The sequence below is a fragment of the Gossypium arboreum genome, chromosome 3 (assembly GCF_025698485.1).
Source record: "Gossypium arboreum isolate Shixiya-1 chromosome 3, ASM2569848v2, whole genome shotgun sequence".
NCBI lineage: Eukaryota > Viridiplantae > Streptophyta > Magnoliopsida > Malvales > Malvaceae > Gossypium > Gossypium arboreum.
Genome location: NC_069072.1, coordinates 129,116,583 through 129,144,004, shown reverse-complemented (window position 1 = coordinate 129,144,004; position 27,422 = coordinate 129,116,583). Strand labels below are relative to the sequence as shown.

General features: G+C 34.7%; 4 protein-coding genes across 13 annotated transcripts; 1 reads left to right on the top strand and 3 right to left on the bottom strand.

Moving 5' to 3' along the window:
• The first annotated feature begins 349 nt into the window (after window positions 1–349).
• LOC108475921 (pto-interacting protein 1) lies at window positions 350–3,746 on the top strand. Of its 6 annotated transcripts, none has more exons than XM_017777918.2 (8): window positions 350–607; window positions 1,392–1,484; window positions 1,681–1,949; window positions 2,042–2,168; window positions 2,322–2,595; window positions 2,885–3,017; window positions 3,107–3,193; window positions 3,297–3,746. In XM_017777918.2, the coding sequence occupies exons 1-8, from the start codon at window positions 496–498 to the stop codon at window positions 3,432–3,434; spliced, it is 1,233 nt and encodes a 410-aa protein (XP_017633407.1). In that variant the 5' UTR covers window positions 350–495; the 3' UTR covers window positions 3,435–3,746. The 6 variants fall into 6 exon arrangements, with proteins under 6 accessions (XP_017633407.1, XP_052881870.1, XP_017633408.1 ...); XM_017777919.2 differs by having other exon boundaries at window positions 352–607; window positions 1,693–1,949; XM_017777922.2 differs by having other exon boundaries at window positions 472–607; window positions 1,376–1,484; window positions 1,693–1,949.
• A 440-nt stretch (window positions 3,747–4,186) lies between these two features.
• Window positions 4,187–8,085, bottom strand: LOC108475920 (probable receptor-like protein kinase At5g18500). 5 transcript variants are annotated; one of them, XM_017777917.2, is made up of 8 exons: window positions 7,351–8,085; window positions 6,146–6,785; window positions 5,947–6,051; window positions 5,680–5,802; window positions 5,425–5,595; window positions 5,133–5,262; window positions 4,828–5,040; window positions 4,187–4,626 (listed from the first exon to the last, which is right to left on the bottom strand). In XM_017777917.2, exons 2-8 carry the CDS (start codon window positions 6,763–6,765, stop codon window positions 4,501–4,503), a joined length of 1,488 nt encoding a protein of 495 aa, XP_017633406.1. In that variant the 5' UTR covers window positions 6,766–6,785; window positions 7,351–8,085; the 3' UTR covers window positions 4,187–4,500. The 5 variants fall into 5 exon arrangements, with proteins under 5 accessions (XP_017633406.1, XP_052881866.1, XP_052881867.1 ...); XM_053025906.1 differs by having other exon boundaries at window positions 7,626–8,085; XM_053025907.1 differs by having other exon boundaries at window positions 7,631–8,085.
• A 3,439-nt stretch (window positions 8,086–11,524) lies between these two features.
• Window positions 11,525–13,938, bottom strand: LOC108475922 (uncharacterized). The gene is made up of 2 exons (XM_017777923.2): window positions 13,741–13,938; window positions 11,525–12,434 (listed from the first exon to the last, which is right to left on the bottom strand). Exon 2 carries the CDS (start codon window positions 12,431–12,433, stop codon window positions 11,741–11,743), a length of 693 nt encoding a protein of 230 aa, XP_017633412.1. The 5' UTR covers window position 12,434; window positions 13,741–13,938; the 3' UTR covers window positions 11,525–11,740.
• A 2,029-nt stretch (window positions 13,939–15,967) lies between these two features.
• LOC108476436 (novel plant SNARE 13) lies at window positions 15,968–19,286 on the bottom strand. Its single transcript, XM_017778660.2, has 10 exons — window positions 18,836–19,286; window positions 18,496–18,588; window positions 18,319–18,412; window positions 18,025–18,062; window positions 17,688–17,785; window positions 17,159–17,238; window positions 17,026–17,082; window positions 16,851–16,943; window positions 16,690–16,764; window positions 15,968–16,311 (listed from the first exon to the last, which is right to left on the bottom strand). Exons 1-10 carry the CDS (start codon window positions 18,913–18,915, stop codon window positions 16,216–16,218), a joined length of 804 nt encoding a protein of 267 aa, XP_017634149.1. The 5' UTR covers window positions 18,916–19,286; the 3' UTR covers window positions 15,968–16,215.
• Between the last annotated feature and the right edge of the window lie 8,136 nt (window positions 19,287–27,422).

Below are 27,422 nucleotides of genomic sequence, written 5' to 3'. Positions count from 1 at the left end.
GTTGTCATTGTTATTTTTAACACATCAAATCCAAAATATTTACACAAAAGTACATATATACTATAATTTGATCAAGTGTTTTAATTATGCTAAGCTTCAAATTTCAACAGGCATTAGTTGACGGAAAGACAGATCATTTGAGGACTCAATTAAAAAATTTTAAAGCATGAAGACTAATTTAAAATTTAGAAATAATTTGAGGACTTTTGACGGAATTAACCCTAAAGTTGGTATTGATATTTTGCGGTGAAATAAAAAAAAAAACAGAGAGAAAAGTCAAAAAAGAATTGAGAAAAAGTAGACAAGGCGGGACCAACGACCCTGAAATTTCGCATACCATATGGATTACAAGTGTGTGTCCTTGTTTTACTTCCTTATCAAAAGTTTTATCGTACGCCTCTCTGTACCATAGCCACCCTCTTCAGCCCTTATGTCTCCTGTCCTTGTCACATCATTATAATAATAATTAATGGCTGTAGTAAATGTAAATGGTACATGTCTGCCCTGCCTGGTAAACGAATCCAGTCTATTCTAAACTATGTTCAAGTCGCAAATTCAGACCAAACTCTGCAAACACACAGCCTTTACGTCTTCGCTGACTTTCAAGGTTTGTTATCTCTACTTCTATGGTGTCTTCTTTTTGGTGTTTAAAAGTCTTGTTTGTCAGAACTGGGTCTTGTTTTGTTGGTTCTTTTAGTTATGTTTGCTTGATGTTTGGATTAGAGCTGTTGTTTTGAGTAGCAGGGGATGAATGGTATGATAATATGATTGATGAGAGTTTAGGTTTTTTGTTGATTTATGTTAAACTTGGTCATATATTAAGAAAAATAACATTGGTTGGTTAGTTGATTGTTCTTGTATGGATAGGGGCTTTTCTGGTTTTGGTATTGAAGGAAATGGAAGGTTTTCTATACGTTTAGTACTTTTAGATGCCCACAAATTTATCATTTACACTCATCCTCATAAACCCTGTTTTATATAAAACGAATTGCTTTCATGAAAAAACCGTTGCGAAGCACCTCAAGGTTTTGTCCCCCGTCTCTAAAGAGAGCCTAGGGGCGCCTCATGATGCATAAACATTTGTAACCATGGCCATTGAAGAGCTTTGTGTGTGTAGAGACTTGAACATAAGACTATTAGGATAAGGAGGTCGCGTGGACAAGTATGGTGCCACCTGGCTAGTGTGATGTTTCTCACGTCAATAGATTCGTATAGATGCACAAGGATAGTTGCAAACCAGACCAAAGACTGTCTGAGAGAGAAACATTTGCAGTGAATTCCGCTCAAATTGCTTGCAAGAAGATGATGTTATTCAAAAATGCATAATAGTCTTTTAAAATGATCATATGTTTCATCCTTCATTTCTCGAGTCCAGTAATCTAAACTAGCAGGAAAAAGAAACATGAGTTGCTTTAGCTGTTGTGAAGAAGATGACATCCATAAAGCTTCTGGAAATGGGTCGTTCATGGCGAATACCCCCGCAAGTAATTCTACATTCTCTTATCTCTTTGTAAAGTTTCATGCTTAAGCAGGAAAAAGGAACATTAATGGATATGAGATGCTTTAGTTGCTAAGGATTGACATCTTTGCCACAAATATGTTCTTTTTTTGTTCTTTTACATTTGACAACATGATTAGCATCTGGTTAGTTTGCGTGGACGACTGGAACTAATTAAGTAGGTTCTCATGTAGGCAATACCGGAGGATATGGATATAAAGCAAGGGAAGCTGTAACAAGGGACCCACGGCCTGTTACTATTCAACCTATTGCCATCCCTGCAATAACGGTGGATGAGCTAAAGGAAATGACTGATAATTTCAGTATGAAATCCTTAATTGGTGAGGGCTCTTATGGAAGAGTATATTATGGCATTCTAAAGAGTGGGAAGGCTGCAGCCATCAAAAAGTTGGACTCGAGTAAGCAACCGGAACAAGAATTCTTAGCGCAGGTTGGACCTTTACAAATTTCGTTGCATAGTACAATGCTGGCATGTAATGCAGAATGTGTGACTTTGTTATTTTCAAATAACTTAACTAACAGGTCTCCATGGTTTCGAGATTAAAAGACGAAAATGTTGTTCAGCTTCTTGGTTATTGTGTTGATGGATCCCTCCGTTTCCTGGCGTATGAGTATGCCTCTAATGGATCACTCCATGATAGACTTCATGGTAAGTAACATACACGCATGAAATAGTTGTTTGAAAACTGATCTGTAACTAAGAGATTCTTTCCAGCTAGGAGGGACTGCTGATTTCTTCATAGTTTTATCGGTAATGAGTCGTCTGTCGGTGGTTTTATAGTGGATGTATGAACATATACAGGGAAGAAAGGTGTGAAAGGAGCTCAGCCAGGTCCAGTTCTATCATGGACACAGAGAGTTAAAATTGCTTATGGAGCCGCAAAAGGCCTCGAATATTTGCACGAAAAGGCACATCCTCATATAATCCACCGTGATATTAAGTCCAGCAATTTGCTTCTTTTTGATGATGATGTTGCTAAGATTGCTGATTTTGATTTGTCAAATCAAGCCCCCGACGCGACCGCTCGCCTCCATTCTACAAGGGTTCTTGGAACTTTCGGTTATCATGCTCCAGAGTAAGTTATTCCTTCAAATTCTATTATTTCACATCTTTCTCCTTTTAAGTTTCTTCCAGCAAAATAAGTCAGTATTGGTTCATTTCAAATAATGATCTTGTTAGTCAATCAGTTTAATCGAAATAACTAACAGGAAATGCAAGAAAAATGACTAGGAATTTAAAACTATGATGTCATGTGTTGGCATATGTGACGTATGCGTGCTCTGATCTCCTTTAGTTGCCCTTTGTCACATGATAGTTGACAGTATAACAGTGATCTAATTCCTACTTGTGGCATTGAATGGTAGATATGCAATGACAGGAACACTTAGTTCTAAGAGCGATGTTTACAGCTTCGGTGTCATCCTTCTAGAGCTCTTAACTGGTCGCAAACCGGTAGATCATACGTTGCCACGTGGACAGCAGAGTCTAGTGACATGGGTACTATTACTATTTAATATTTCATATTCACCATATCTTCACAATAATATCTGCTTTACATGTAATATCACCATTGTGGACTGCATTAGGCAACCCCAAAACTAAGTGAAGACAAGGTGAAGCAGTGTGTTGATGGTAGACTAAATGGAGAATACCCTCCCAAAGCACTTGCAAAGGTATTGTTGAATTTGGGACATGGGAATTGTTACTTTATTAGTGGGGTTGATGGAGCTTTGCTTCAAAGCATTAGCCTTATTGATGTTTGTTTGTTGACAACAGCTGGCTGCTGTGGCTGCATTGTGTGTTCAATATGAAGCTGATTTTCGACCTAATATGAGCATTGTAGTGAAAGCTCTTCAGCCTCTTTTGAATCCAACTCGTCCAGCAACAACATCCCGTGCCTACGGTGAAAGGTGACATCGTGAAGATGAGCCAATTAGTGGCTGGAAACTGAATCAAGACCAGTTGAAGTCGAAAAACCTGCCTGTCATTATGATTTGTTTTGTAAATAGGTAGCTTTGCTTGTATTCCACCCTAAAACCCCACAAGTTGAATTACTAGAGCTGCCACATAAAGAGTAGCTGTAGAATGTAGAGATATTTCATATAATTCATAAGCGTAGTCTGTCTGTATTTTATATTGGTTGTTTCCATGAATTCCAAAGAATGAGATTGTGACATTAGAGAGGAAAAGACAATGGAAATAGATGAAAATAGTATAGTTTGAAAATGGTTGCCTCAGCCTCATTCTCATTGGACCTAAAACCATGTGCTGGATGCATGCAGATGTCAATGCCATTGCACATGGACGTCGTGGTGGTGGTGGGCGCACTTATTGTTGTTGCCCCTCCTCTGCACATGCAATGCAAATCAACATTACCTTTCTGTTAAGGTACTCTTATCTGCAGTTTCAGGTCCTAACTCATTAATTCTTATCTCTAATGAGAAATAAATGATCAAGCAGACCTGGCCGAGCCCTACACATGGATCCATGGTCCTAATTTTCAGCTTCAAGTATTGCTATTACAGCATAAGTACAATCTCATCCTGTTTTGTTTTTTCAACATTCCTTAACAAAAGATATCCAACATAAACAAGGATGGAGTACTTATTGTCCCTGTATTAGCATCACATTCATTTTCATTTTCTCCATCCCAGCAACAACTAAAGTTAAGAATATAGCATCCGAATAACGAGGCAAAAAATTATATAGAATCCATATAGACCTGTACAGAAAATCTAGTGCCAATGCCCTTTTCAAGACAAGCTAATGTTTTCTACAATCTAGAAGAAGATATGTATGTATGCTCCACAAAAGAAAAAAAAAATTAAAAATAAAAAATAAAATAAAAAATCCCACAGTTTCCTGCATGTGCTGCAAATCTCAACTATATAGGGGTCATCTGAAGGCATTGGATAGTAACGAATGTAATGATGGTAGTTTCCCTTGTTCTCAGCTTCTAAAGCTCATTTTGTCCCCAAGTCTAAGGGTGATGGTGCATTCCGCTCTCCAACCTCAAATCTGGATCATCACTCCGGTCTGCATCAGAGTTTTTCCTCTGTGTATCGGCATCTGAATTAACTGATTGATTCCTTCTGCGTCTTCTATCCTGAAAATTCCGTGCACCATGCATATTAGGAACCAGACATTCTCCTGCAAGACAATTTATCTAAAAGCAACATGTTGCTAGCAACTCGCCTAGTTCTTCCAACAGTATTTACTATCATCATTTTGTTAGAAATAAAATGCAACTTCTACGATTTTCTTTGGAATACAATTTAACTAATAATGCAACGTATCAGAATCAAACCTCTCGAGGAAGAGGATACTCTTCTGCTTCAAGCATGCGAGCAACCTGACTCATCTTAGGTCTTTTATCAGCATCGGGATCAACACATCTCAAAGCAGTTAAAAGAGCCCGTTTAAGAGCACTAGTTGATGGTCTAGTCTCAATGTTTGGGTCAACTACTTCTTCTGAGCGTCTGAGTTGAACCATCATCTTTAACCACTCGACCATATTTACCTGAGATTTAACCGTGCAACTGATCATATGTAAAAAAGAACTTCATATTGTCTTTGTCAAACCTATGCTGATAAAAAAGTGTTCGTAAGTACCTCAGGCTGAGGGCGACCATAATCAATTGGGTATCTTCCAGTAATTGCTTCTAAGAGCACAACGCCAAAGCTATAAACATCACTCTTCTCATTCAGGAGCCCAGAGTTTGCATACTCTGGAGCAACATAACTGGAAGATTGTCCGAACAGGAGAAAAAGATGACATTAAACAATCACTTTTTTTAGTTTCTTGAATGATACAACTCCTTACTCGAGTAAAAACAATGCTAAAATAAAATGGAGAATGAATGATCTAGTAACAGTTGATTATAAAGGAATGCATAATTCTCACCCAAAGGTACCCATAACTCGAGTTGTGATAAAACTTTTCCCATCACCTAGCAATTTGGCCAGACCAAAATCGGATATCTTTGCATCAAAGTTGTCATCAATCAGTATATTACTTGATTTTATGTCCCTATGCACGACTTTTGGTTCAATGGCCTCGTGCAAATATGCCAGCCTGTAACATTTAGTTTTGAGTAACAATTAAGGTTAAAACCAAGGTAAGCATTAACGATCAAGATTTAGTTAATGGCAGACTTACGCCTTGGCGGTGCCAAGAAGAATCTTTATGCGAGCCTCCCAGGTAAGATATCCCTTGTCAGACATATCTCCACGGAGCCATTGCTCCAAATTGCCGTTATTGACGTATTCATAAACCAACAACCTGGATTTTATAGAAGAAAAATTTACAAAACAACGGTAAATATCTCTTTTTCTTTCTATTCTACGTATTATACGAACATTAACACATAGACATAACAAAACTTGCGGAACTCTTCAGAACTAGGGAGTACATAAAACATGGTACCTTTGTGTGCCCTCGATACAGTACCCAAGAAGACGAACTAAGTTTTTATGCCGCACGTGACCAATGGCTTCAACTTCCACCCTGAAATCCTTGTCAGCTTGTCCGCTAAAGAAAAAAAAAATAGAATCATTACCAGCCAACATTACAAGCTGTGGACAGCATAAAACTAACAAAAGGACTAATCTTCACTGCAACATACGGATTGTTAAGAAGCTTTTTGACGGCTACAGGAGTCCCGTTAATCAGATTGCCTCTATAAACAACTCCATATCCACCATCACCAATAATATTATCCTTTGAAAACCGGTTAGTTGCAAGGTGTAGGTCCCTGAGAGTGAACCAATGACCCCAGCCTAGGCGCGAAAATTCAGGCAGGCCAGACAAAGGTGAAGGAGCTGTCAAAGGATTTGAAGAAGGCCTGTATGTAGATACTGCCCCAGTAGCTCCGTCTTCTCCTGGTTGAGATCCTTTAACATCTTTATCTACATGATTAAAAGAACCTGACTGACCGCTATCCTCTCCATTATCTACATTAAACAAACCCTTCTCCGAACCTTTGTCACTAAATTTCTCATTAAGGGTGTTACCATTGTTTGCAGAAGCTTGATCAACTCTTATCTCTTTAATTTCCTCTGAAACATATGGAACTTGGGTGAGAGGAAGCATCACATTAGCCCTTCTCGATTTCTTCCGAAAACTAAGCCACAATGATATGCTAAGGATAACTAAGAATACCACTCCTAAGCAAATTACAATAAGAACCCACAATTGCAGACCAATGTACTCTTTTGACAGAGTTTTGTTCAGATCAGAGGCCATCTTCACCTACACCAAGATGCCTGAAAACATGTTTAAGTAAAATAACTTAGAACCACAACCATCTAATAAAAAAACTGTTACATATTTTGCATTTATTCAAAATACCAATTAATTTATGACATAAAAAGAGAAACAAATGGCTAAGTTTCACAGTAAACAAGTGCAGAGGGTAAAGCAAATATAGAAAGATAAGGAAAACTAAAGCAGACCTTGAACCACAATCAAGTTTCCAAAAAAAGAACCCCAAAAGAGAGCCCTCAATCAGAGAGAGAAGCTTGAAGGAAAGCAAAGAGTTTGTTCTTTAAATCAAAGTCCACCGACTACCAAAAACTTTATTTTTTTTTTCAAATAATAAACAAACATAAAAAATCAAATAGAATAAGAATAGGCATCACGTTTCCAACACACACTCTACATTTGACAAATCATCACACACACATAAAACTGAACCAGATATCTTATTTCCAACAAAAAAATGATAATAATTTCAGTCATTATTTGACAAGATCAACCAAAAAATAAAAATAAAAACAAAAACTTCAAGCATTAATAAACGCAATGAAGAACAAATGAATCACAACAGACCTTGTTGAGACAGTGCTGGGAAGAGACGAAAAGGGGGAAAAAAGAAAGAAAAGAAGTTAAATTTAAGAGCTTGGATGTTTGGAAAGACTATAGGAGGAAATCCCAGAAGAAACCATATTGAAAAGCTAGAAAAGGGGTTACTGCAATGTCAAAAAATGAAGGGATTTTTGTAGGGTTTCTATGTGAGAAGTGGGGATTTTGCGAAATGGGTATTGACCGGGGTAATGAGAAGAAGATGTGGAGTTGTCAGAGGTAGGTGATGAGGAAAGACATGCCTTACATTAACAGTGAAATGGAAGCAGCTTACACAACACAACAACTGGAAGCTTTTTTTTTTGTTTTTCTTTTGCTGTTTCTTCACTTTTCTTTTTTCATTGTCACAACTCAAAACACTGTATATTATTGGAAAACAATTTATAAATTGAGTCTCAGACTCTTCTTCTTGATGAATAAATAAAAAATAAAAAAGATCTTACAAATTAAGAACCCAATTGTGGAAAATGATTCTTTTTATTCTTTATTGTGCTTTCTGTAAATTTTAGTTTTTCAAGGTAGTAGTTTCATTTTTTAATCATTGAAAACTTTAACTTAAAAAATGAAAAGATAAACAAAACAAGTGGGTAATGGTATGGTTGAACTCAAAGGGAGAATGATCCAAAAAAGAAATGACCATAAATTTCATCCTTGATATTTATTTTAGTTTGAGATTTTAATTTTACAGTGTTTTTGAAATAAAGGTAAATTTCTTTTAATATAGATTAGTAGATCTGCATGCATAGTCAAAGAAACAGACTGGACTCCAATACCAACAGGCTTCTGATTGACATTGTCATTGTTTTTCCTTAAACACCCTTGCTTTAGTTTCAAAATATTTAAATTAATAACATACAATCCCTTTAATCTTTCTTCTAGAGAGTAGGGACCATCTTCATACTAAGATGGATGGTGTCATGTCTGTATGGGCATACATGGAGAGAAGATTGGGGAATCAAAGCATAGTCCCCCACAAAACAAAAAGATAAAAAAAAAGTAAAAAAACTTAAGCTGGGTTGGAATTACAAAGATTGCAGAAGCATTCATTCCAAGGCCAAATATCCCAAATCATAATAATAATATAAATAAAGAGAGGGTATAATTGGTGTAATAATGAAACCTTGGATGAATGAATGATGAACAGAGGAATGATGGGTTGTTTCTGAATTACATAAATGTAAGAAACAAGGAACATCCAAATTGGGTTTCAATGGATGTAATATCTGTGGCAGTGTTGAACTAATGAAAATGGTTTCAATGACAAACCTATTGTTTTCATCTTTCTCCCAACTCTCAACTTTTTTTTTTTAATCTCAAGATTACATACATGTATTTTTTTTCCTAATCCAATTCCATGTTTTATATATAAGTTGGGATAAAAAAAATATCTCCAATCCTTTCATTATTCAACAAATTAACTTTTTATTAAAATTAATCACTTTTATTTCTCTCCACGATTTATCTTACTTTTAATTGAAATAATAATTTTAAATATTTATATATTTTGTAAAATTTATTCTAATTTAAAAATTTAATTAATTTAACTTTTAATATTTACACCTTCTTTGAACTTGATCTTATTTCTAAATTTATTGATATCAAAATTATAAAATTTGTAATCGTTAAAGATTAAATTTATTATTATACCAATCAAAGGTAGGATAAATAGATGAACAAAAGTAAACTCGATAATTTATTACCCTTAGTTACTCGTATTTGAAAGAAAGATAAATTTGTTAAATATCAAGATTGACTGATATTAGGGATGTCTTTTCTTTTTATATATAATAAAAATTGAGTAGTGAGAGGATTGAAAATGAAACTTAGAAATTACCTACCAAATGAGACTGTGATAATTAACAAAGTATTAAGCAATTGAAGCGAGTATGGTATAAATATTGTAAACTCAAATAGATGGCACCCAAGGCAAGCCAAATCCAGATTGCTTCAGATAGCAGTTAGCAGCAGAGATGTGATTTCTTTTTCTTATTGTTGTTATTATTTATCAATTATCATTATCAGTGTTAGATTTATAAAGAATGGGGAGTGGTAAAAATCAATGATTATTTATTGCCACCTTGTTCATGCTTTGTGTATAAACAAACTAAAAGGTATCTCTATCTTATTCTTATCTACATATGCATTCACATTCTTCCCTCCACCCAACATTTTATGTACCTAGAAGACGTGGTGTCATTTTATGTTCACGTGTCTACCATTTGCACCTTACAATATAGAATAGAATAAATCTAAAAGCAAAGAAAATGGCTATTTAGGAGTCTGAGATGGCCACCACGTTCATCACCTCTCTTACAGTTTTAGCCTCTCATATGCATCCGTGGCCGTGAAGATGGAGAAACATGCCTTCATCACCACGTTGGATATTCCTTTCTGCTTTTTCATCCTACATGTTTAGGATTGTCCCTCCTAATAATGTTATTTACATTTACGATATGCGAATGAAAGTATTTATGTAATAAATTTATAAAAGAGTAAAATTGAGATAACTAATATTTTGATATCTTAAGTTTAAATCTCATTATTCATTCGTTAATATGCATATATATATATATATTTCTAAATTTTATAAAATAAAATGATATTTGATAATTTTCTAATTGAATTGAGCTCAAGTTGATGGTGACATCAACTCAATCAACCCTTAATTTATAGTATAGATTTCACATATTTAATTTTTACTTTTATAATACTATTAATAGATTCAAATTGACAACATCGATAAAGTGATTGACGTAAATATATTTGGCTAATATATAAATTTTAATATTAATTTAACATGATTATTATTTGGCTAATATATAAATTTTAATATTAATTTAACATGATTATTGAACTTTCTTGTGATCCTGATTAAGTAACCAAATAAGAATAGAAAATTCATTACTCTATCTACAAATAATATTATAAAATAAAGAGATCAAATTAAAATGATTAAATCTAAAATTTCCAAAACCATAATTAGACCTGGTTTTTCTATTGACTCAAATTTTGCCGCCTTTTAATTTATAGGATTGTTGATTCTGGAAGGAAGCCCCTTGATTTCAACAGATAATTGCTTCAAGAGTTGTGTTACATGTTGTAGTTGATCAGGCTTTTGTTATTTTCGTTGCACAATTAATGTAAGTAAAAGTGGTCCGTCCTTCAAACATGAAAGGTCAAACCTTTTATTCCATTTTAAACATCAAATGGTGGAGATAGCTATAGATTAGCTAGGCCCGGCCTCGCCCCAGAAGTCAAGGAAACCCCTCAAGTATACCCTGAGCTGTCTCAACTACAATATTTTATTAGTGTTCAAACAATCTGTTCAATTGGGGGATCCATAATCTTTATCATAGTTGAATGATTCAAGGTGTTTTAGGTAATCAACTAGACATTTTACCTACCTATTCCTCTACTTGCTGCTTGTAGACAACAGAACTAGTTGATATTATTTATAAATGCAACATCTTCAAATGCTCAATGCTTCAATGAAATTGAGGTTCTCAATTATTAATAACTGACTTAACCAAAACCGTCCAAATGTTTAAATGACTTTTGCTCGCCCCCTATAAATAAAATGGCAACTTCTGTATCTCACATTCATGGAAGCAAAAGAAGAAAATCTAATTTAAAACAATCTTGTACTAAAGCACAAGTGGGTAGCATTTACCTTGAAGGCTTTGATATGCTGAGGTAGTGGAAGGATGATTCTCTAAAGGGAAGTAAAAAAGAGGATTGCTCTCATCATCTTCTCAATTACAATCTCTGTTAGCAATACAAAATCTAACATCTGCTGTTTTCTAGTAACATGTCTAGAATATTTGACAAGTCTTGTTTGCTCTATACATACCACATTTGTATCATGTCCAACAGGCAATGGCAAATTATCCCACTTGTTCTCAGATGTTTCAACCTTACCAAAACTACAGTGTATGGTCACTAGTAGCACTTGTGAACCAAAAGCTAACCAAAGAAAGACGGAAAGACACCGAAAATATTCTTTTCCATATCTAGCATGTGCTTATGTAGTCTAATATATCTACCAGAAGCCATAATCAAATGTATATAACACCTATGAAACTTTTGAATTTCGACCTACAACAGTAGCAGTCTAGGCAACTCTCAAACATTGCAGAGCATGTTTTATCAAGGATCAGTTCACACTTGCAGAAATAATCAAATCACTGTATCATTCAAAGAAAGAAATAAAGAGTGATGCAAACAAGCAATAAGCAAGAACCAACAAACCAAATGAGCAATATATATCAGGCTAGACTTAAAAAACATTCAGGAATGTAAAATTTTGGCCAGCCACTCAAATCCATCAACCATCAACTATCTAAAATATGCAATCAAACTAAAACTCTAACCATTTCTTGTAATATTCACAGGTGATGGGAGAGATTATTCCATCAGGGGTGCAACGACTTATCTGTGGACAAACTCCACAAGGAATGGAAGCCAAGGCACCAAGCTTGGGTTCTCCTCCATAACCTCTCTTACCAGCACATTTATAGCAAGCTTTCCCAACTGGAATCGACGCAAACTCCCCCGTTCCAGTACTTCTCACTTCCATAACCTCATTATCCAAAACCAAAGCCTTCACAATCTCTTCAACCTGCTGTTTCGACAACTCAATCTGCGAAACATTGCTCCTCTTGATAGCATCCGCAATCCCTTCCAAAGTAGCAACTTTCAAACCATAAATCTTCCTCCAACACTGCTCTTTCAAAACATTAATGTACTCCTTGTCAAGGCTACCTTCAACATACCATGCCCCACCAGTTATTTCATTGGAAGGCTCAAACTCCGCGGACATATAATGCTTCTGTCTCCGGCTGTGGATGTTTTTCACTTCTTTTATGAGATTCTTAGATACCAGTGACTTAATACATTTGGCGATTAGGTTGCTGTGAAGATTAATTTCGCGTTTCATGTCTTGTTGCGATATTCCCATGTCTTGTTTGCTTCGGATTACTTCATGAACAATTCGTTCTTGTTCTGTTACAGAATCAGAAATCGTATCCGGGCGTTTCCTTTTCGCATTCATTCTAACATATAAAAAAAAAAGAAATTAATTGAATATTAAATTATCAGAAAAAATATATATACAAATTTTGTATAAATTTTTTATCCTTTTTGCAGTAGCAGCACTGTCCGCCACTGCTAAAGACCTCAGTAGCACATCAATAGTGGCAGATCCTGGCTGCGAATAGCAGCGTAATGGATCAATAAAGGTTCACTATTTCTGCTAAATTGACGGCTTTATAAAAACATTCACTTTCTCAACAAAGTAAACAGAGAGAAAGAAAATGAGATGAGGCAGAGTAACAAGCAGTATGATCAAAAAGGGAAAAAAGAACAAAATATAGCAGAGTGAAGCACTAGAAGCACGGACACACAATACGGGTATGGCAGGACACGGCAATAAAAAATATTTTTTATATACTTTTATTTATTATACTAAAAAAAGGTAGGGTTATATAAAGCTTCATTTTCAATTTCAAAATGAAATTTGATGAACTTTTAAGTATGGTAACTTTGATCAATTGGGTGGGGATTTTTCAAATGAGACAGGCTAGGCCAAAAGGCTGATAATGCAAGTGATCCTTAAGGTAAAATTCAATATAACAAGAACTTTAATGCTCAATATTCGAGTACGAGCAACTCTATTATATAGTTAAAACAAAAATTAAGACAGAACACAATTAAGATCCAAAAACGAACTGTGATGAGAAAAAATAGAAAAACACAGCAAAGACAAGAATCTAAACCTATAGAAAATTCCAAGCACCAAAATTACAGTTTATCACTCCCCTTTCTATCTCCTTTTGCTTACAGTGCTTACTTCAAAAGAGACAAATTCGAGTTTTAATATTAACATCGCGTACATTGTAACGTAAGCTTCGATTGTACCGAAAAAGAACACAGAGAAAACACATTTAGGTATAACTAATCCATGGAAATCATTGACCTATAATCTATATATTCATACTCAGATCATGTCAAGAAGCACTGAGCGTTGAATTTTAAATCACTGAACTTTGGCCCTGTTTGTATCTTCCCACAGCTTTATTGAACTGCAACAATGTACTCGTATGTATGAAGCGCCGTCAACGACAGCAACGAACAGGTTATCTGATTACACGAAATTGCAGTTCAAGAAAGCTGTGGAAGAATACGAATGGCTTATCGTATTCCGGCGTATCCGTGGCGTGTCGGACACCCGTACGACACCGGTACGAAGGCGGAATAGCCATGTCGTTGCTTCAAGGTGATGCATATAACTCAAAAGAAAAAAAAATCTCCAATGATTTTTTATAGAAATCTAATTCCTAACTTAAACCCTAAACTTACCTGAATTAATTTCGCCGGAAACTTGAAAGGCAAGAGAGGGGTTAGGAGGCAGTGACAGAGTGGTGGTGAGAGAGGTTTGTTTGGAGGCGGGGAACGAGTGAAGTGAAGACGGAATAGAGATGGTAGTTCTATGGGAAACTGTAATTAGGCTCTGCTTGGGAGGATTTTTTTTCCTCATATTTGAAAAAAAGGGTAAATTTTACAGATAGTCACCAAACTATTAAAATTTTCATTTTAGGTTCTAAAAAGCTTTGCAATTTAAGCACTCATATTACATAGTTTGTTCATTTTAATTAACGAGAAATTGACGTGGCAGTTAAAAAAATAGTATAATAATAAATTTAACCCTAAACTTTTATATATTATATCAATTTAATCATAATTTTAAAAATTAACCCTCAACTACATTTCTAACATTGCTTCTTTTATTTTATTTTTTATGTTATGCTAAGGTAATTTTGTTAATAAGGAAATATTTTCTTTTATAGTATTAAATATCGTCTCAACCACATTTTTAAGTTGTAATTAAAAATTTGCAAGTCAAATATTTTTTATAAATAAGTATATTTCGCTTATAATATATAGCATAGATATGTAAATAAGCAATCTCTATACTTTTTTTTCATATTTTTTTATAAATAAGTATATTATAACACTTTAGTCTTTTATAAAATGTAAATTCTTTTTATAATATAGTTTTTAATCGAACTTTAGAAAATTTCTAGATTTTAAATAATATAATTTGTGGTTATAATTTTATAAAATACACATAAATTATTTTTATAATATATTTTTTAAGATTTATAATATAAATTTAAAATTTTTCGTCATAATTATCTCAAATAGTTATACTCATTTATGCTTATAATATAACTTTTATAGTTTAAACTTATATAAAAATAATTTCTTAAATTTAAATAATTTATGAATGTTTTGAAAGCCATAAGGTAATTTGATTACCCAAATAAATTACTTTAATTTTCACCTTCCTCCTAAGAATCGGAAAATATAGTTGGGGTACTCTAATTATACTCAATTTAGTGATGCCCGTTAATTATTGTGTAATTACAATCAATTACACCAAAATTTAATTATTAGATGGTTTTTCAAACATTACCGAATTGCTGAGTGGGAGAATTTGAGTGAATTGATGAAAAGAGGAGTTTTAGTAGACAAAAAAATAAAGATGAAAAGGTTAATATAAAAAAAGAGGAAGTTTTAGTGTTACCTTAAAATAAAGATTGAGAAAGATTGCCCTGTAATTTTTGTTCTAAATTGGATAATATGTATGCGAATGAATGTTGCTTCATAAACATTTTGATCAGTTAAGCTAAAGTAAGAATCTGGAATAAGGGATAAAAAAAAAAAAAAAAACAGCAGAAAAATTATGAATGAAGAACCTTGGGAGATTATAGTAAACAATAAAATATTAAAAAAGAAAACTACCTTAAATTTGTAAAGAAGTGCAAGTAAAATCTATAAGAAAAATATTAGAATTATAAATAAAAGTAAGATATTTCTCCAAATGTGGTTTTCACATTAAAATTATTATTATCTCTTATAATTTAATATTTATAATTGTTATCTCTTAAAATTTTCAAAAATACTTTAAATTTTTTAAAAAGTAAATGTCCTTTTGAAACATGAAAAAAGATTTAAAAAATAAAAACACAAATGCCCAACTCGCTGGCAAAATTTAATGTACGTAGATCTTATTATATTATATATTAAGTGCAATATACCGGTGGCTGAAGGGTCAATGTTTGATCTCCCCTTTTTGCAGTTTGGTACTTCTTTTTGTGCCTTCAGCTGGAGAAGCCTAGGATTGCAGTTCCATATATACAATCGAATTACCGAATCTTTTTCTCCATTTCTCTTTCTGCATTGGGCTCTGAACTTGGAAGAACTGGAGCTGTCACCTTCAGGGTCGCTCGCTGGCGTTCTAAAGGACTGGTTACCGATTGCCCTTTCCTCTGTTGTTTTTTTGGAGTCTACAATAACTGGGCCCAATATTTGTCATTCACAAATGGTCACAGCAAGTATGTATTATGATATGTTCATTAAGTTGGCAGCTGAGCACTAGTTTTATGATAAGCTCCAGTTCTGGTTCTAGGCTAACCCGGTCCAGATACCTATTTTTGGTTGAGATGAGGTTGGCCACAAAATTCATACATGTATATCCCCCAAGGACATTTGAAAATTATATGGAATTCACTTCAGAGATGACTTATTTCTAACCCTACAATAATCTTCAAAGTTCATCATTCAAATAATTCAACTGCTCCCATAAAATTTACAAAGACAACAAACACCACCAACCGTATATGCACATCTCAGGCAAGAATCAATCATATAAAATCGAAAAGCGAAAAACCATCACATCCCTCAAATACCAACTTCCCAATACTCCCCACTCCTGTCTCTATTCAAGCATAAGCAGAACAAACCACTCACTTATTTGAAATGATCACCTTTTTACTGCGGGTCCCTTAGATATAACAATCTCCTCGAAGGTGCTGGAGGTGCCAATCCTGGAATATCTCTGACATCTTTGTTGTTCGGATTCACAATCTGAAATTTTTCCGCATTGCAATTAGAAAATGGAAATTTTTGCACGGTACCATCACAAACATTGTTAAGACTGCATCTGAATCTCTCTTAATGTACTTAAAAAAACACAGGTACTGAGTGGTTTAATTTACTATTTAACCGAAACTAGTGACAAACATTTGTCACCTTCAACACTTCCATCTAGTCATATCACAAAAGAGATGATAGAGCAGCTGTATATGTTTAGGGAAAATATCCCTGGAGGTCAAGTCCTCACAAATATCTCTTTAGAAAGGCTTTATTTTCATAAAAACACCATAGCACACCTCACACTTCCACTGTAATAAGTCATTAAGTTTAATAGACTACAAAATTGAAATCGATAAGGGAAAAGAATACCTTCACAACTATGATGGCTATAACACCGCATACGATAAGAAAAAGAAATAGCATGATGCATTTATCAGTGGCTACCTGGAGGACGAAGAAACATATTTAATATGGCATAAAATAGTCAAACCGAACAAAGGTAGAATTTAGAGTGCAAACAATCAACTAACCTGCCTACCAATCTCCTTCACCAGCTGGGAGGCCTTCTTAATTGAAAACTGAATTGTATCCAGCTCATTTACAATACGGCCCATTTGATCAGTCTGTATAACTTCTATCAGTATACACATGCAACACAACAGCTTGAAGAAACAAAAAATAATAAGACAGCTTAATCTAACTTACTTGTCCTTTTAGAGTACCAGCAGTTTGAGTTCCTACTTCAATTGTTTGTTCAACAACCTGTGAATCATAAAGTTAAGAAAACAAAAGATGGCCTGAGGACTGCACAACTGAACAAAAAGCTGTTTCAATTTACCTTTTTTGAGCGTTCAATGGCCTGATCAGTCTCATCCATTGTCTTCATCCCATGATCAACAAGCTCTTGGTTTGACATTGCTGTGCAAGTCATGCAATAGTAAGATAGTTTGATGAAAATGTACAGTAAACCTCTATGCTGAGATTCTGTTGTTATTAAGTTCATAACTTTCGGTAAAGATAATGGACTAGATCAATTTTCTTGTAGCATCCAAAGTCGAGAATGCTTAGCCTTGTTCCCAAACTTTCCAACATTCAAAGAAGACTTCACATCCCGGTTTTCTAGGCAGTAGTTGATTGAAAATGCATATAGCATGACAATATATAAAATCAACTAAATCGGCAAAATCATAATTGATATGAGATACTTTGGTATTAGAATATATTTAAATACATCAAATTAAAAGAAAAAACCAATGGCAGGTAATGAAAGCATACCCATCATTTTCAGAACTAAGAGTCTTTGATCCAAAGTAAATGTTCTATATAAATCAAAACTCAATGAAGGGTTAGAAGAAATAAGATCTTACATGATGCCATTTTAACATTTTCATCAGCTGTAGGTTCACTGACTCCAGCTCCCATATCAAAGAGTTCAATTTTCTTGTTACCAAGGGTATTCATGTATCTGCAGTTATACACAGAAAGACATTAAAACTACAAAAAGAAAAAAAAGGCAGCCACATCCGATTTTAAAGGCTGCACTCTATCACTTAAAAATTGGTTACACCCTACACTAGGAGTACCAATTTTCAGACTTGGATATTCCCCAAACTTCACACCTCAACTGGCATTATTATAAATAAATCAAATTGAATTTCAGAAAACTAAAAATCACCATATTCCCTTTAAAACAGGCAAACTTACGTTTTCCTCATAGCTACATACGAATTCAGTTCTTTGATCTGCCAAGAGAAAAATATGGATTAGAGGTCATAACACAAAAGGAATTTATATTAGGGGAGATAATTCAACAATAAACCAATATGACTACCCATTTAAACTCCCTCCACAAAGGGCAATCTTATTTCCTCAATTAAACCCTTTTAAGATATGATAACAAAAAACATTTGCTGACCTCCAGGCTACAAAAACACTCTATCATGCGTACTCCTTTTGTTGCCAACAGTAAGGAAAATAAAGGTTCGAAAAAAAACTTACCATAGACTGCTTCTCATCATTGAGTTGCTTGTTCACTTCGGGAGGATTTTTGCTTTCCTCATCTTTAATTTCACGATCAAACTCCTTGATTAATCTGCAACAACTCATTGAAGTTAGGAAATTAAATATCTCAAATACAATTAGCTTTCCTTGAAAAATGCAAAAACTAGGGCTTACCTTTTACATTCCCTCATCTTGCCAGTAAGCTCTTCCAGCTGTTTGCTTTGCCTATTGGAATCTTTCATCTTATCCAGTCTCTGGAAGCCATTTCTGAAAGCAGTACATCAAAGTTTTAAGACATTTATCAAAATTTTAGAGCATGAACGACAACTCAAAACAACAAAGTTGAAATCTTGTCAAACAAAAAAAAAAAAATACCGAAGTCAAACACTAGTATGCTGAGAAACTGATTGCAGATTTACATTACATGGTAATTAACAAAAATCCCCTTGTAGATTGGCTAAACCATTGGAGTAAGTAAACAAGTCAAAAGTAGAAGAAAGAGGGAGGAACATACGAAAGAGCACGGAAAAGATCCCGGATTTCGCCGTGGATCTGCTCCAACTGAGGACTCATCTGCAACTCCGTGGTGGCCATCTAATCCGCCGATTGAAGATTTTCAATTTCCCAAAAGTATTTCAGTTCTCCTCATTCAAAACCCCCCACAGTACAAAATTCAAAAAAAAACCCTAAACACTCACTCCCAAGCTGGGAATTTTTTTTCTTTTTTTCCCAAAATTTTCTCTATTTTTAGGGAAAAAAAAAAGGGGGAGAAATTTGGAAAGATAATGAAATTGAAAATTGAAGGGTTATAGAGAGAGAGAGAGAAAAAACAAAAGTTAGGATAAAAGCAACAAAGCGTGGAATGGAATTAAACTGTAACACAGAGATAGATATCAAGAGAATCGCTGTCTCTGTGTGTCTTTTATTATTTTATTGTTTTTAGATGATTTTATTTTTCTGTGAAAATATATTATATGATTATTATTGTAACTACCAACAGATAAAAACAAAGTATAATGTAGCAAATAAACTATAATATTTTAAAAAATTACTATTAGTATTATTATGTACTTCAATATTTGTATTTGTAATATACATACGTTAGTCGGCAGGTAAGGGCAATGTATTTGTATCTTTTTTCATTTTACTACTAATTTTATTTTCGTTAAAATTGACCTCAAGTTTTAAATAAATTAAATTAAATTATTAATTTAAAAGAAATTTTACTGTTATTTTTAAACAGAAATATTAACTAAAACTTTTGAAGTTTTTAAATATAAACTACAGTTTATATGATAATTTCATGTATTTCATTTTTTTAATTTTATGAACTTTTTATTTTTGAGTTTTTCTTTTTTTGAATATTTTAAAAATTTAAATTATTTGTTGACCTAATAAATTAAACAAATAGTGTTGGTTGTTATGTCATTGTCATTAAAGAAATTAATATTTTAATTAGTAATTTCGTTAAAAATGATACAACTTTTTTTGAAAAGATAATAACTAATTTTATTTTAAAAATAGAATAAAAATCAAATTAATAGAAAATATAAATATTGATGGCTAAAATTATTATTATGCATTTATTTTTTGTATGTATTCCTTTCCTAATTATTATTGGCTAAATTAACAAAATATGTCACTTTTTTTTATCTAACCTTTTAGGCCGTTTTTTTATTTATTTTGAGAAATTTACCCTTTTTGGAGAGAGAATATGTGGCAGTAAAACACATCCAACTAGACACACTATTCCTTTATCTCTCAAAAAATGACATTTATTATATTATTTTAATAAATAATATAATAAATGTCATTTTATCTCATTGTCACCATTGTGTCTTCTTAATGATTAATATGACCACTGTCAACAAATGGCTATAATAAATTGTTTGTTCGAGAACTAACAACCCGTGGTTACATTCCATATTTATCAATCCACACAATGCCAATGAGAGGATGTCGTTAACTCTTTAATTAAACTATGGATTCCAAGTAAAGTCATGTCATACACAAGTCATATACCCAACATACCGGCTATCGGCTCGATCATCTTTAGAGCTTAAGCCTCTATTTATATCAAAGCACATAAGTTACATATGCATGGTCAATGATTAACTCAGGATTTAGGTAAATCACACCATGAATGTTACAAGTGAATTAATTCACAAATGGATTAAGAATTAATTCATCTTGGGTCCAGTCTAATGTATCATTCTGCCAATGAATACATCTGTCTCTACCCGTGGAGTCAACTGCTCCGATAGCCAAGACTAGTCATCTCCTCAATTAGAATTGTAGACAGTATAATAATACGTCTTAGTATTTGAATCAAATGCTCACTTTGATTCTTTTATGGGATTACAAACTTATTTACATTATCTACTAAAGTAAGTTGTCTTCCTTGCAATGTAAATGTTCTTACAATGCCACTTATCATCTGTTTGAACTTCGACAATCAATGAGCTAATATTTGTTTTTCACAATTTCGCTATGCATGAAAAATATGAAAGAAAAAAATACAAAAGACATAACAATGAAACGTGAAATTTATTTATTCATCATTCAAATACATAGAAAACAGTTACATGTTTACTACGATATGGGTATATTTCCCAACAATAATGCGCCTCAGAACACATACATTTCATATGTCATGGCGGGATAGGACCATTACCCCAGAAACTCATCCTAAAAAAGTTAAGTTTTAGGGTGATAGTACTTGGTATAGTCATGGGTCGAAGTCTAGGTGGAGGTTTTAGTCGGTAGCTGTGATGCGGTCATGGGTTAGAGTATAATCGGGGAATAGTTGACGGCCGTTATACGGTCACGAATTCAAGCTTTTTGGATACCCATAAATAATGCCTTATGTATAACATACATAAGATTCATGTCTTATCATAGGGAAAAACGGAGGATTTCTTATGTAATCGATGTAATTTTTCTCTATTTCCAAAGTAACCAGTGTCTTTAACCTTTTATTCTTATCCGAAGGCTGACACCGAGATGGACACAAAAGGGCTCTTAGGTGAAGAGCAAATGTTCTGGTACAATAAATGTCAAACTCGGGTCGGCTAGGCAGCGGTTATTGTTATTAATGGATTGTTTAATAACGACAACTGTTGTCACTCCAAAAAGAGCATCATCTTTACTACACCGCAATAGCCACTCTCTGCCTAAGAGTCTTCATGAGTCCACGACAGTGCCGGCCTTTGGATAAGAATGTACCGATTGCTAACAAATAGAGAAAAAATTATATTAATTATAGCGGAAAACCTTACAGTTTTTCCCTATAATTATGCCCTTAAACTTCTGTATGGTATTTATAATGCAAAATTTTTGTGTATTCAAAAAGTTTGAGCTCATGGTTGTGTAACGACTGTCAACTGGCTCCCCCGTTATACCTCGAACCATGAGTGCATAACGATCGTCGATCGAGACCTTTACGTAGACTTCCACTCGTGATTATACAAAGAAAAATCGCCTCGAAACCCGACTTCTATTGGATAGGCTTGGGAGGTAATGGTCCTATCTCAGTAGGATAGATGAAATGTGTGAGTCTTAGAGTGATATCGCACCATTAACGACTAAAGAATACCTCAAATGGTCGAAATTTTATTAGTGACCGAAATTTTTAACACTGAGACATGTTTTATAATGAAGGGATGAAGAAGCTAAGAGAGAAGATGTTGGAGGGATGATGAAGTATGGAGTGGGAGACCCCTTTTATAAGTGCGGGAAAAGGTGGGTTTGCAAAGTAGAAAATTCCTATAGTTGAAAATGCGCCGCAAGACTAGTGTCTTCATCGAATATATTCATAACCTGCTTAAAATCTGCTAAAAATTCTTGGGGTTAGGTACTTGTTTTTCAGCTTTTGAAATGTTAAAGATGGCTCGTTTAGCGGGATGAGTTGCTATGCTGGCATAGCAAGAAAGCTCGCCTAGTGGATGAGCCTTCTCTAACATTTTTGAAAGCTAAAAAAAAGTTACATGACCCCGAGAATCTATGTGAAATTTGGTACACCTTCTAAGGCACTGAATACGCATTCTTCTAATTAAATTTACATGATGTCTGGCACACACTTTCAAGCACCGAATAACGTGTTATTATCGTTATTCAATGAAAGCGCGTATTAAGAAATGAATTTTGAATCACACATTAAAGCGTGTATTAAGAAATGAATTTTGAATCACAAATTCCCTTTCTCATTTGTCTATTATCCTATTAAAGTAACGAAATGTTCGTAACTTAGACACACAACAAATTCATATCAAACATTGAATAATTCAGTTGTGATAGGCATCTGCATAGATTTGGATAATCGTCGAAAGGTTTTCTTGAAACTTTTCATCCAGTTCACATATGATATTGGAATGAGTTGACGAGTGAAATTTGTCATTTACTACGACGGTCAAATATGTAATACAAAAATCGGGGTCGTATTCTATGAAACTTAGTCTGTGGAATTGGATTTCAACCATACAATTAAACTTCATGAGTTAAGACTAGAATTAGAAGGAAAGTAGAGGGTTTGACCCGAGAAAGGGTTTCAAGATCGTAATGTAGATTTCTTGCATCATATGACTTATTTAAGTATGATCTATTTGATGTGAAAGGCGAGGTTGAGTTAGAGGTGGTGATATTATCGCATTGCTTAAGTAAAAATGTTGTAATAAAGTTATATGTTGGGTTTGTTGAGGCTGACGAAGCTGACCCATCTTTAGTTACCATTGCGACTAATGTTGGAACTGAAGCCAAAGTAGAAAGTCCTACTATACTGTTATGTGGTGGGTTTATCAATTTGTTATAGAGCTCCTACTATAACATCCTCAAAATAGTAACAGGTAGACATTCTTCGGTTTTCGACACTAATATAAATTTCAGTGGCCACAATCAGTCGATGTTTAAGCGTAACCTGAACCTTGACACTTAGGCACGACATTTAATCAGTGCGTTTGATTTCAACTTCAGTGGATCGATGTCCTAGGGAAAAAATACTTATACCGAAGAGCACCGACATACACCAATTAGTAATCTGGTGCAGATTTTGACAAGCACTTGGGTTATAGAAGAACTGATAACTTACTTCTTACGACCAAGTTCGGCGATAATACATTGAACCCCTTGGTGGAAGATGACAATGAAGGCACAGATGATGAAGAATATGTAGTCGAGGAAGAAGGGGCAGCGAATGTGGTTGACGCAGTGCTGTCTGGATGGTTTAGATGTGACACTTTTCTGTGAACCAAAGCTAGTTCCAACGGAGCAAGAACCTTGTGGTTTTGATGACAATGGCTTAGATAATACTCCGGATCCAGATTTGTGATTTAGGGCATATGAACTTTCACCCCACATGACCAACATCGTCCTATTCGCCAATGGTGGTTTAGTGTTTCGGTAGCTACTGAAAAGAACACTTGGCATTGAAGTTTGGAATGGAATACCCAAACAACGATGCTTTCCTTGTTGCATTAAAGTGGTATAACTTTAAGAAAGATGTGAACTACCACATCACGGAATCCTATTCGTAGAAGTTCAAGAGAAAGTACACAATGTACGATGTGAGGTGAAAATGGAAAATCATGACATCTTTGTGGAAGAAAACCAGACTGTGGACAATAAAGAAATATTCCAGTCTACATACTTTTGTTGCGGCGAGTGCATAATGCGATCTTTACATTTTTTGACATAATAAGACCTGATCGAGGTTTTTATTTTTTTCAATTACGTAACTTTAACCCAAAATTTGCTGGTAAAAGTCAGGATCATCCTAGGCTAGACTCGAACATGATTTTTAACATCATTCTAACAATGGTGAATGCGATTCCAAAGATTCCCGTCCCGATTCTTATTCCAACATCCGTAGCCAGCATGGTTACACGCTCTCGTATTACAAAGCGTAGGTCGCAAAAAAGAGAGGCTATAGATAAGTTGCATCATAGCTAGGATAGTTCGTACAACTATTTATGGCAATAATGCCAGGTGCTAGAGCGGTATGTACCAGGTTCCATAACTGATTTGAAAAATGCACCAGACGTACTTCGGCGATCATCTGGTCCTTGGGGAAAATAATATTCCATCGATTCTTTTGGACCTTCGATTAATGTAAAGAAGTTTTCCAGTATTACAAGCCTTTTGTGCAAATTGATGGTATCTAGCTATACGGGAGGTATCAATATCGGTTGTTGATTGTCATTACTTAGGATGGTAATAAGAAGATTCTGCCCATTGCATTTGTAATAACTTCATCTAAAAAGGCAAATGACTTAGATTTCTTCCTTAGCCGATTACGTCACCACATTTGCTTGCAGCTCGATATATGTCATGTCGAATAGGGGATCGAGGATCTTGTTTGTTATTGAGTGACTGGGTAGCCTTTGGGACTGCACCTATCATAAGTACTACATACGACATGTTGACTCAAACTACTACCAAAAATGGCTTTCAAAAAGTGATTGAGATCAATGCATAGACATGGGTATGTAGTCGTTACTATTTTCCCAATTATGCATAACCATATTTTGTTTATTGTTTTCATTCATGGGTATGACTTTCTCAACAAGGTACGAGCTCATCCAACATCATTTCTATGAAATTTTGGAAAACCTGCATGCCACTAATAGATACGGTGTGGCATACCTAAGGAACATACACTTCAATCAGTAGAAGCAATCGTATGATAGGGGTCTACGGTACAGGCACATTACGACCAACTTAGTCGAATACAAAAAATCTGTACTGAAGGAGATGTGTTATTTGCCAATAATCTTGATTGTTAAAGAAATATACTTTCACCTAGTTGCCTTATTTCCAAAGCAATAGGCATCGTATGCTAGAAAGATAGCAAGCGACCATGTTTGGTGCTAGGATGTCATGAAAGAAATTAGACGGAATACAACGAAAGCGAACACTATATATGTAGTTTGCAACTCGCGTCGAAACTTGGAATTTCAAGTCATGGAGTACGTTAGGCTTGACCAGGACATGTTAGGGGCATCATATCGTGTTCACCTATTGGGAGGGACTTGTGATTGTGAGAGGTTTCAAGCACTTTGGTTCCCATGCATGCCTGTAATTGTCGTATATATGAACTTACAAATTGAATACATGCTTTATATCAACGATGTGTATAGACTTAAATGCATGCACAGTGTGTGGAGTTTTGAATTCTTAACTATCCCAGATGAGAGAACGTGGCCACCAATGTCCAGCATGCTGTATGAGTTATCACCAAACATGAACCTATGTCGAGTCCCAAAAGGTCGCTTAAATTCCACTCGGATATGCACCTATATGGATATTCAGGAGAGGGACAACCAACAAAGGCTATGTGTGTGCTATAAAAACCGAGTACATATGAAGACAACATGTTCTGTATTGAGGGGTACATTGGGGCCTCAAAGTCGGTAGCGTTCATTTTTTTTACGATATAAATTTGATTACAATGCTTACTTTTTTTGCTTAAAAAATTTGTTATTTTATTGAAACTTGCATTCCAATTGTATTTGCAATTGTATTTACCATTTTCAATTTATCAAGGATTTGAAATATTCAAATTTACGTATAATTTACATCACAATTTAAGAACGACAAATATGAGTTACAATATAAATATACCAAAATAATTTATCGTTTCTTTATTGATGTCTTTTATATTTATATCAAAACAAGTAAATTAAAAATACATCATTAGCATTGTTGAGTCGAATGTGTGCCACATGGTTGTGGTTAACTAGTGCGTATAGAATTTTTGCGTACAACTAGTAGTACTAGCTTTTCCACTGGATCGTGACCATCGTCCTCATCTACTTTGTCTTCACCTCTACCTTGTACTCATCTTCATCTTCATCGTTGTCTTAATCTTCATCTCCACACTCAACTTCATCTTCATCTTCATTGGCTTCCTCTGTGCTCAAGTACGGTGCCATCCTAGCCTCCCATTATGTATCCTCCACTCCACGAGAAGATGGTTTCGTTGATGACCCACCCCGATAAAACAATGATGCTGTGGATGTTTGTGACACTATTGACTTGTAGCCGTAAAGTGTCGTAAAACCCTAATATGTTGGCAATGACTAAGGCGTTATCACTAGCATTGATGATTGGATCAGTGTCGGCATCAGTGATGGGACATGCATCGACATCTGGCTTGACATTTGTGTCAACATTGATATCGACATGAGGGTGTAAAATGTAGGAGACATCAGTGCCTTGAAATATGTACCTACAAGAGAGGTAAAAATATGGATGTGCAGTGGTGTGTGGTGTGGTAATTGTGAAAAAAACACGGGGTCAGTGAAATGAACAAGAATAAGTGGAGTGAATTGACTGGGATGTGGAGTAGACAAATGCGATGCTTGTTTAATCGGAGTTGATGACAAACTCGACGTGTGACAGCGTTTGGACTTACGCTACTGGGGAGATCGTCGTTCCCTCTTCTGACAAAGTTGCCTACTACTTGCCTCAAGGGATAGCAGATATGGTTTCCTGCGAGTCCGAACCATGGCAAGTACTCAAAACAGGCCACCGTGTTCGATAAGAAAAATAGGCCGTGGATGGGTAAGAATTCCATCCTAGATCCTAAGTATCGATGTATTCCTTGTGAATGTCTCACCAATTATCATCGTTCTTTCCCTATAGGTCCACATTGTGCAGTTCATCCATGTTTCGTGGTTGCGACAAAATTTGCTGCCTCCACCCGAAATGGCGCATCACTTGATTCGATTCGTGCATTTCTATAGTCCCGTACACTATCAATTGACTCAGTATACAACATCTATTCAAATTATAGTGCACAATTATAAATTTTATTATGTATAGAATTTTATTTTACAAGTCATTGTGTAATTATTATAGGTTGGAAAGAATAAGTAACTAACATTGGCTTTCGAGCGTTGATCTAATAGCAGCCTGATATCTTCAAGCTGGTTAGGTAGTTCCACGTAACTGGGCCCATGGTTCCACCTATACAAGTGATATGTTAATTCAAACTTATAATAAATAAAAAACGTTTAATAGACAAACCACATATTTATTAAGAAATGATTTTTACCTTGTCACCAATAGGACATGTATGGGTTATTCACTCAAGGACGTAGAAATGG

Bases quoted from the DNA above. Each gene is read 5' to 3' on its own strand.
- LOC108475921 (XM_017777918.2), top strand. From the start codon at position 496: ATGTCTGCCCTGCCTGGTAAACGAATCCAGTCTATTCTAAACTATGTT. The intron at 3,018-3,106 runs GTACTATTACTA...GGACTGCATTAG, and splicing joins AGCAGAGTCTAGTGACATGG to GCAACCCCAAAACTAAGTGA. The intron at 3,194-3,296 runs GTATTGTTGAAT...TGTTGACAACAG, and splicing joins CTCCCAAAGCACTTGCAAAG to CTGGCTGCTGTGGCTGCATT.
- LOC108475920 (XM_017777917.2), bottom strand. From the start codon at position 6,765: ATGGCCTCTGATCTGAACAAAACTCTGTCAAAAGAGTACATTGGTCTG. The intron at 5,596-5,679 runs GTAAGTCTGCCA...TAAATGTTACAG, and splicing joins CTTCTTGGCACCGCCAAGGC to GCTGGCATATTTGCACGAGG. The intron at 5,041-5,132 runs GTACTTACGAAC...GTTAAATCTCAG, and splicing joins ATGGTCGCCCTCAGCCTGAG to GTAAATATGGTCGAGTGGTT.
- LOC108476436 (XM_017778660.2), bottom strand. From the start codon at position 18,915: ATGGCCACCACGGAGTTGCAGATGAGTCCTCAGTTGGAGCAGATCCAC. The intron at 16,944-17,025 runs GTAAGTTAGATT...GAAGTTATACAG, and splicing joins CTGGTACTCTAAAAGGACAA to ACTGATCAAATGGGCCGTAT. The intron at 16,765-16,850 runs GTTAGTTGATTG...TTCGTCCTCCAG, and splicing joins TGAAGGAGATTGGTAGGCAG to GTAGCCACTGATAAATGCAT.
- LOC108475922 (XM_017777923.2), bottom strand. From the start codon at position 12,433: ATGAATGCGAAAAGGAAACGCCCGGATACGATTTCTGATTCTGTAACA.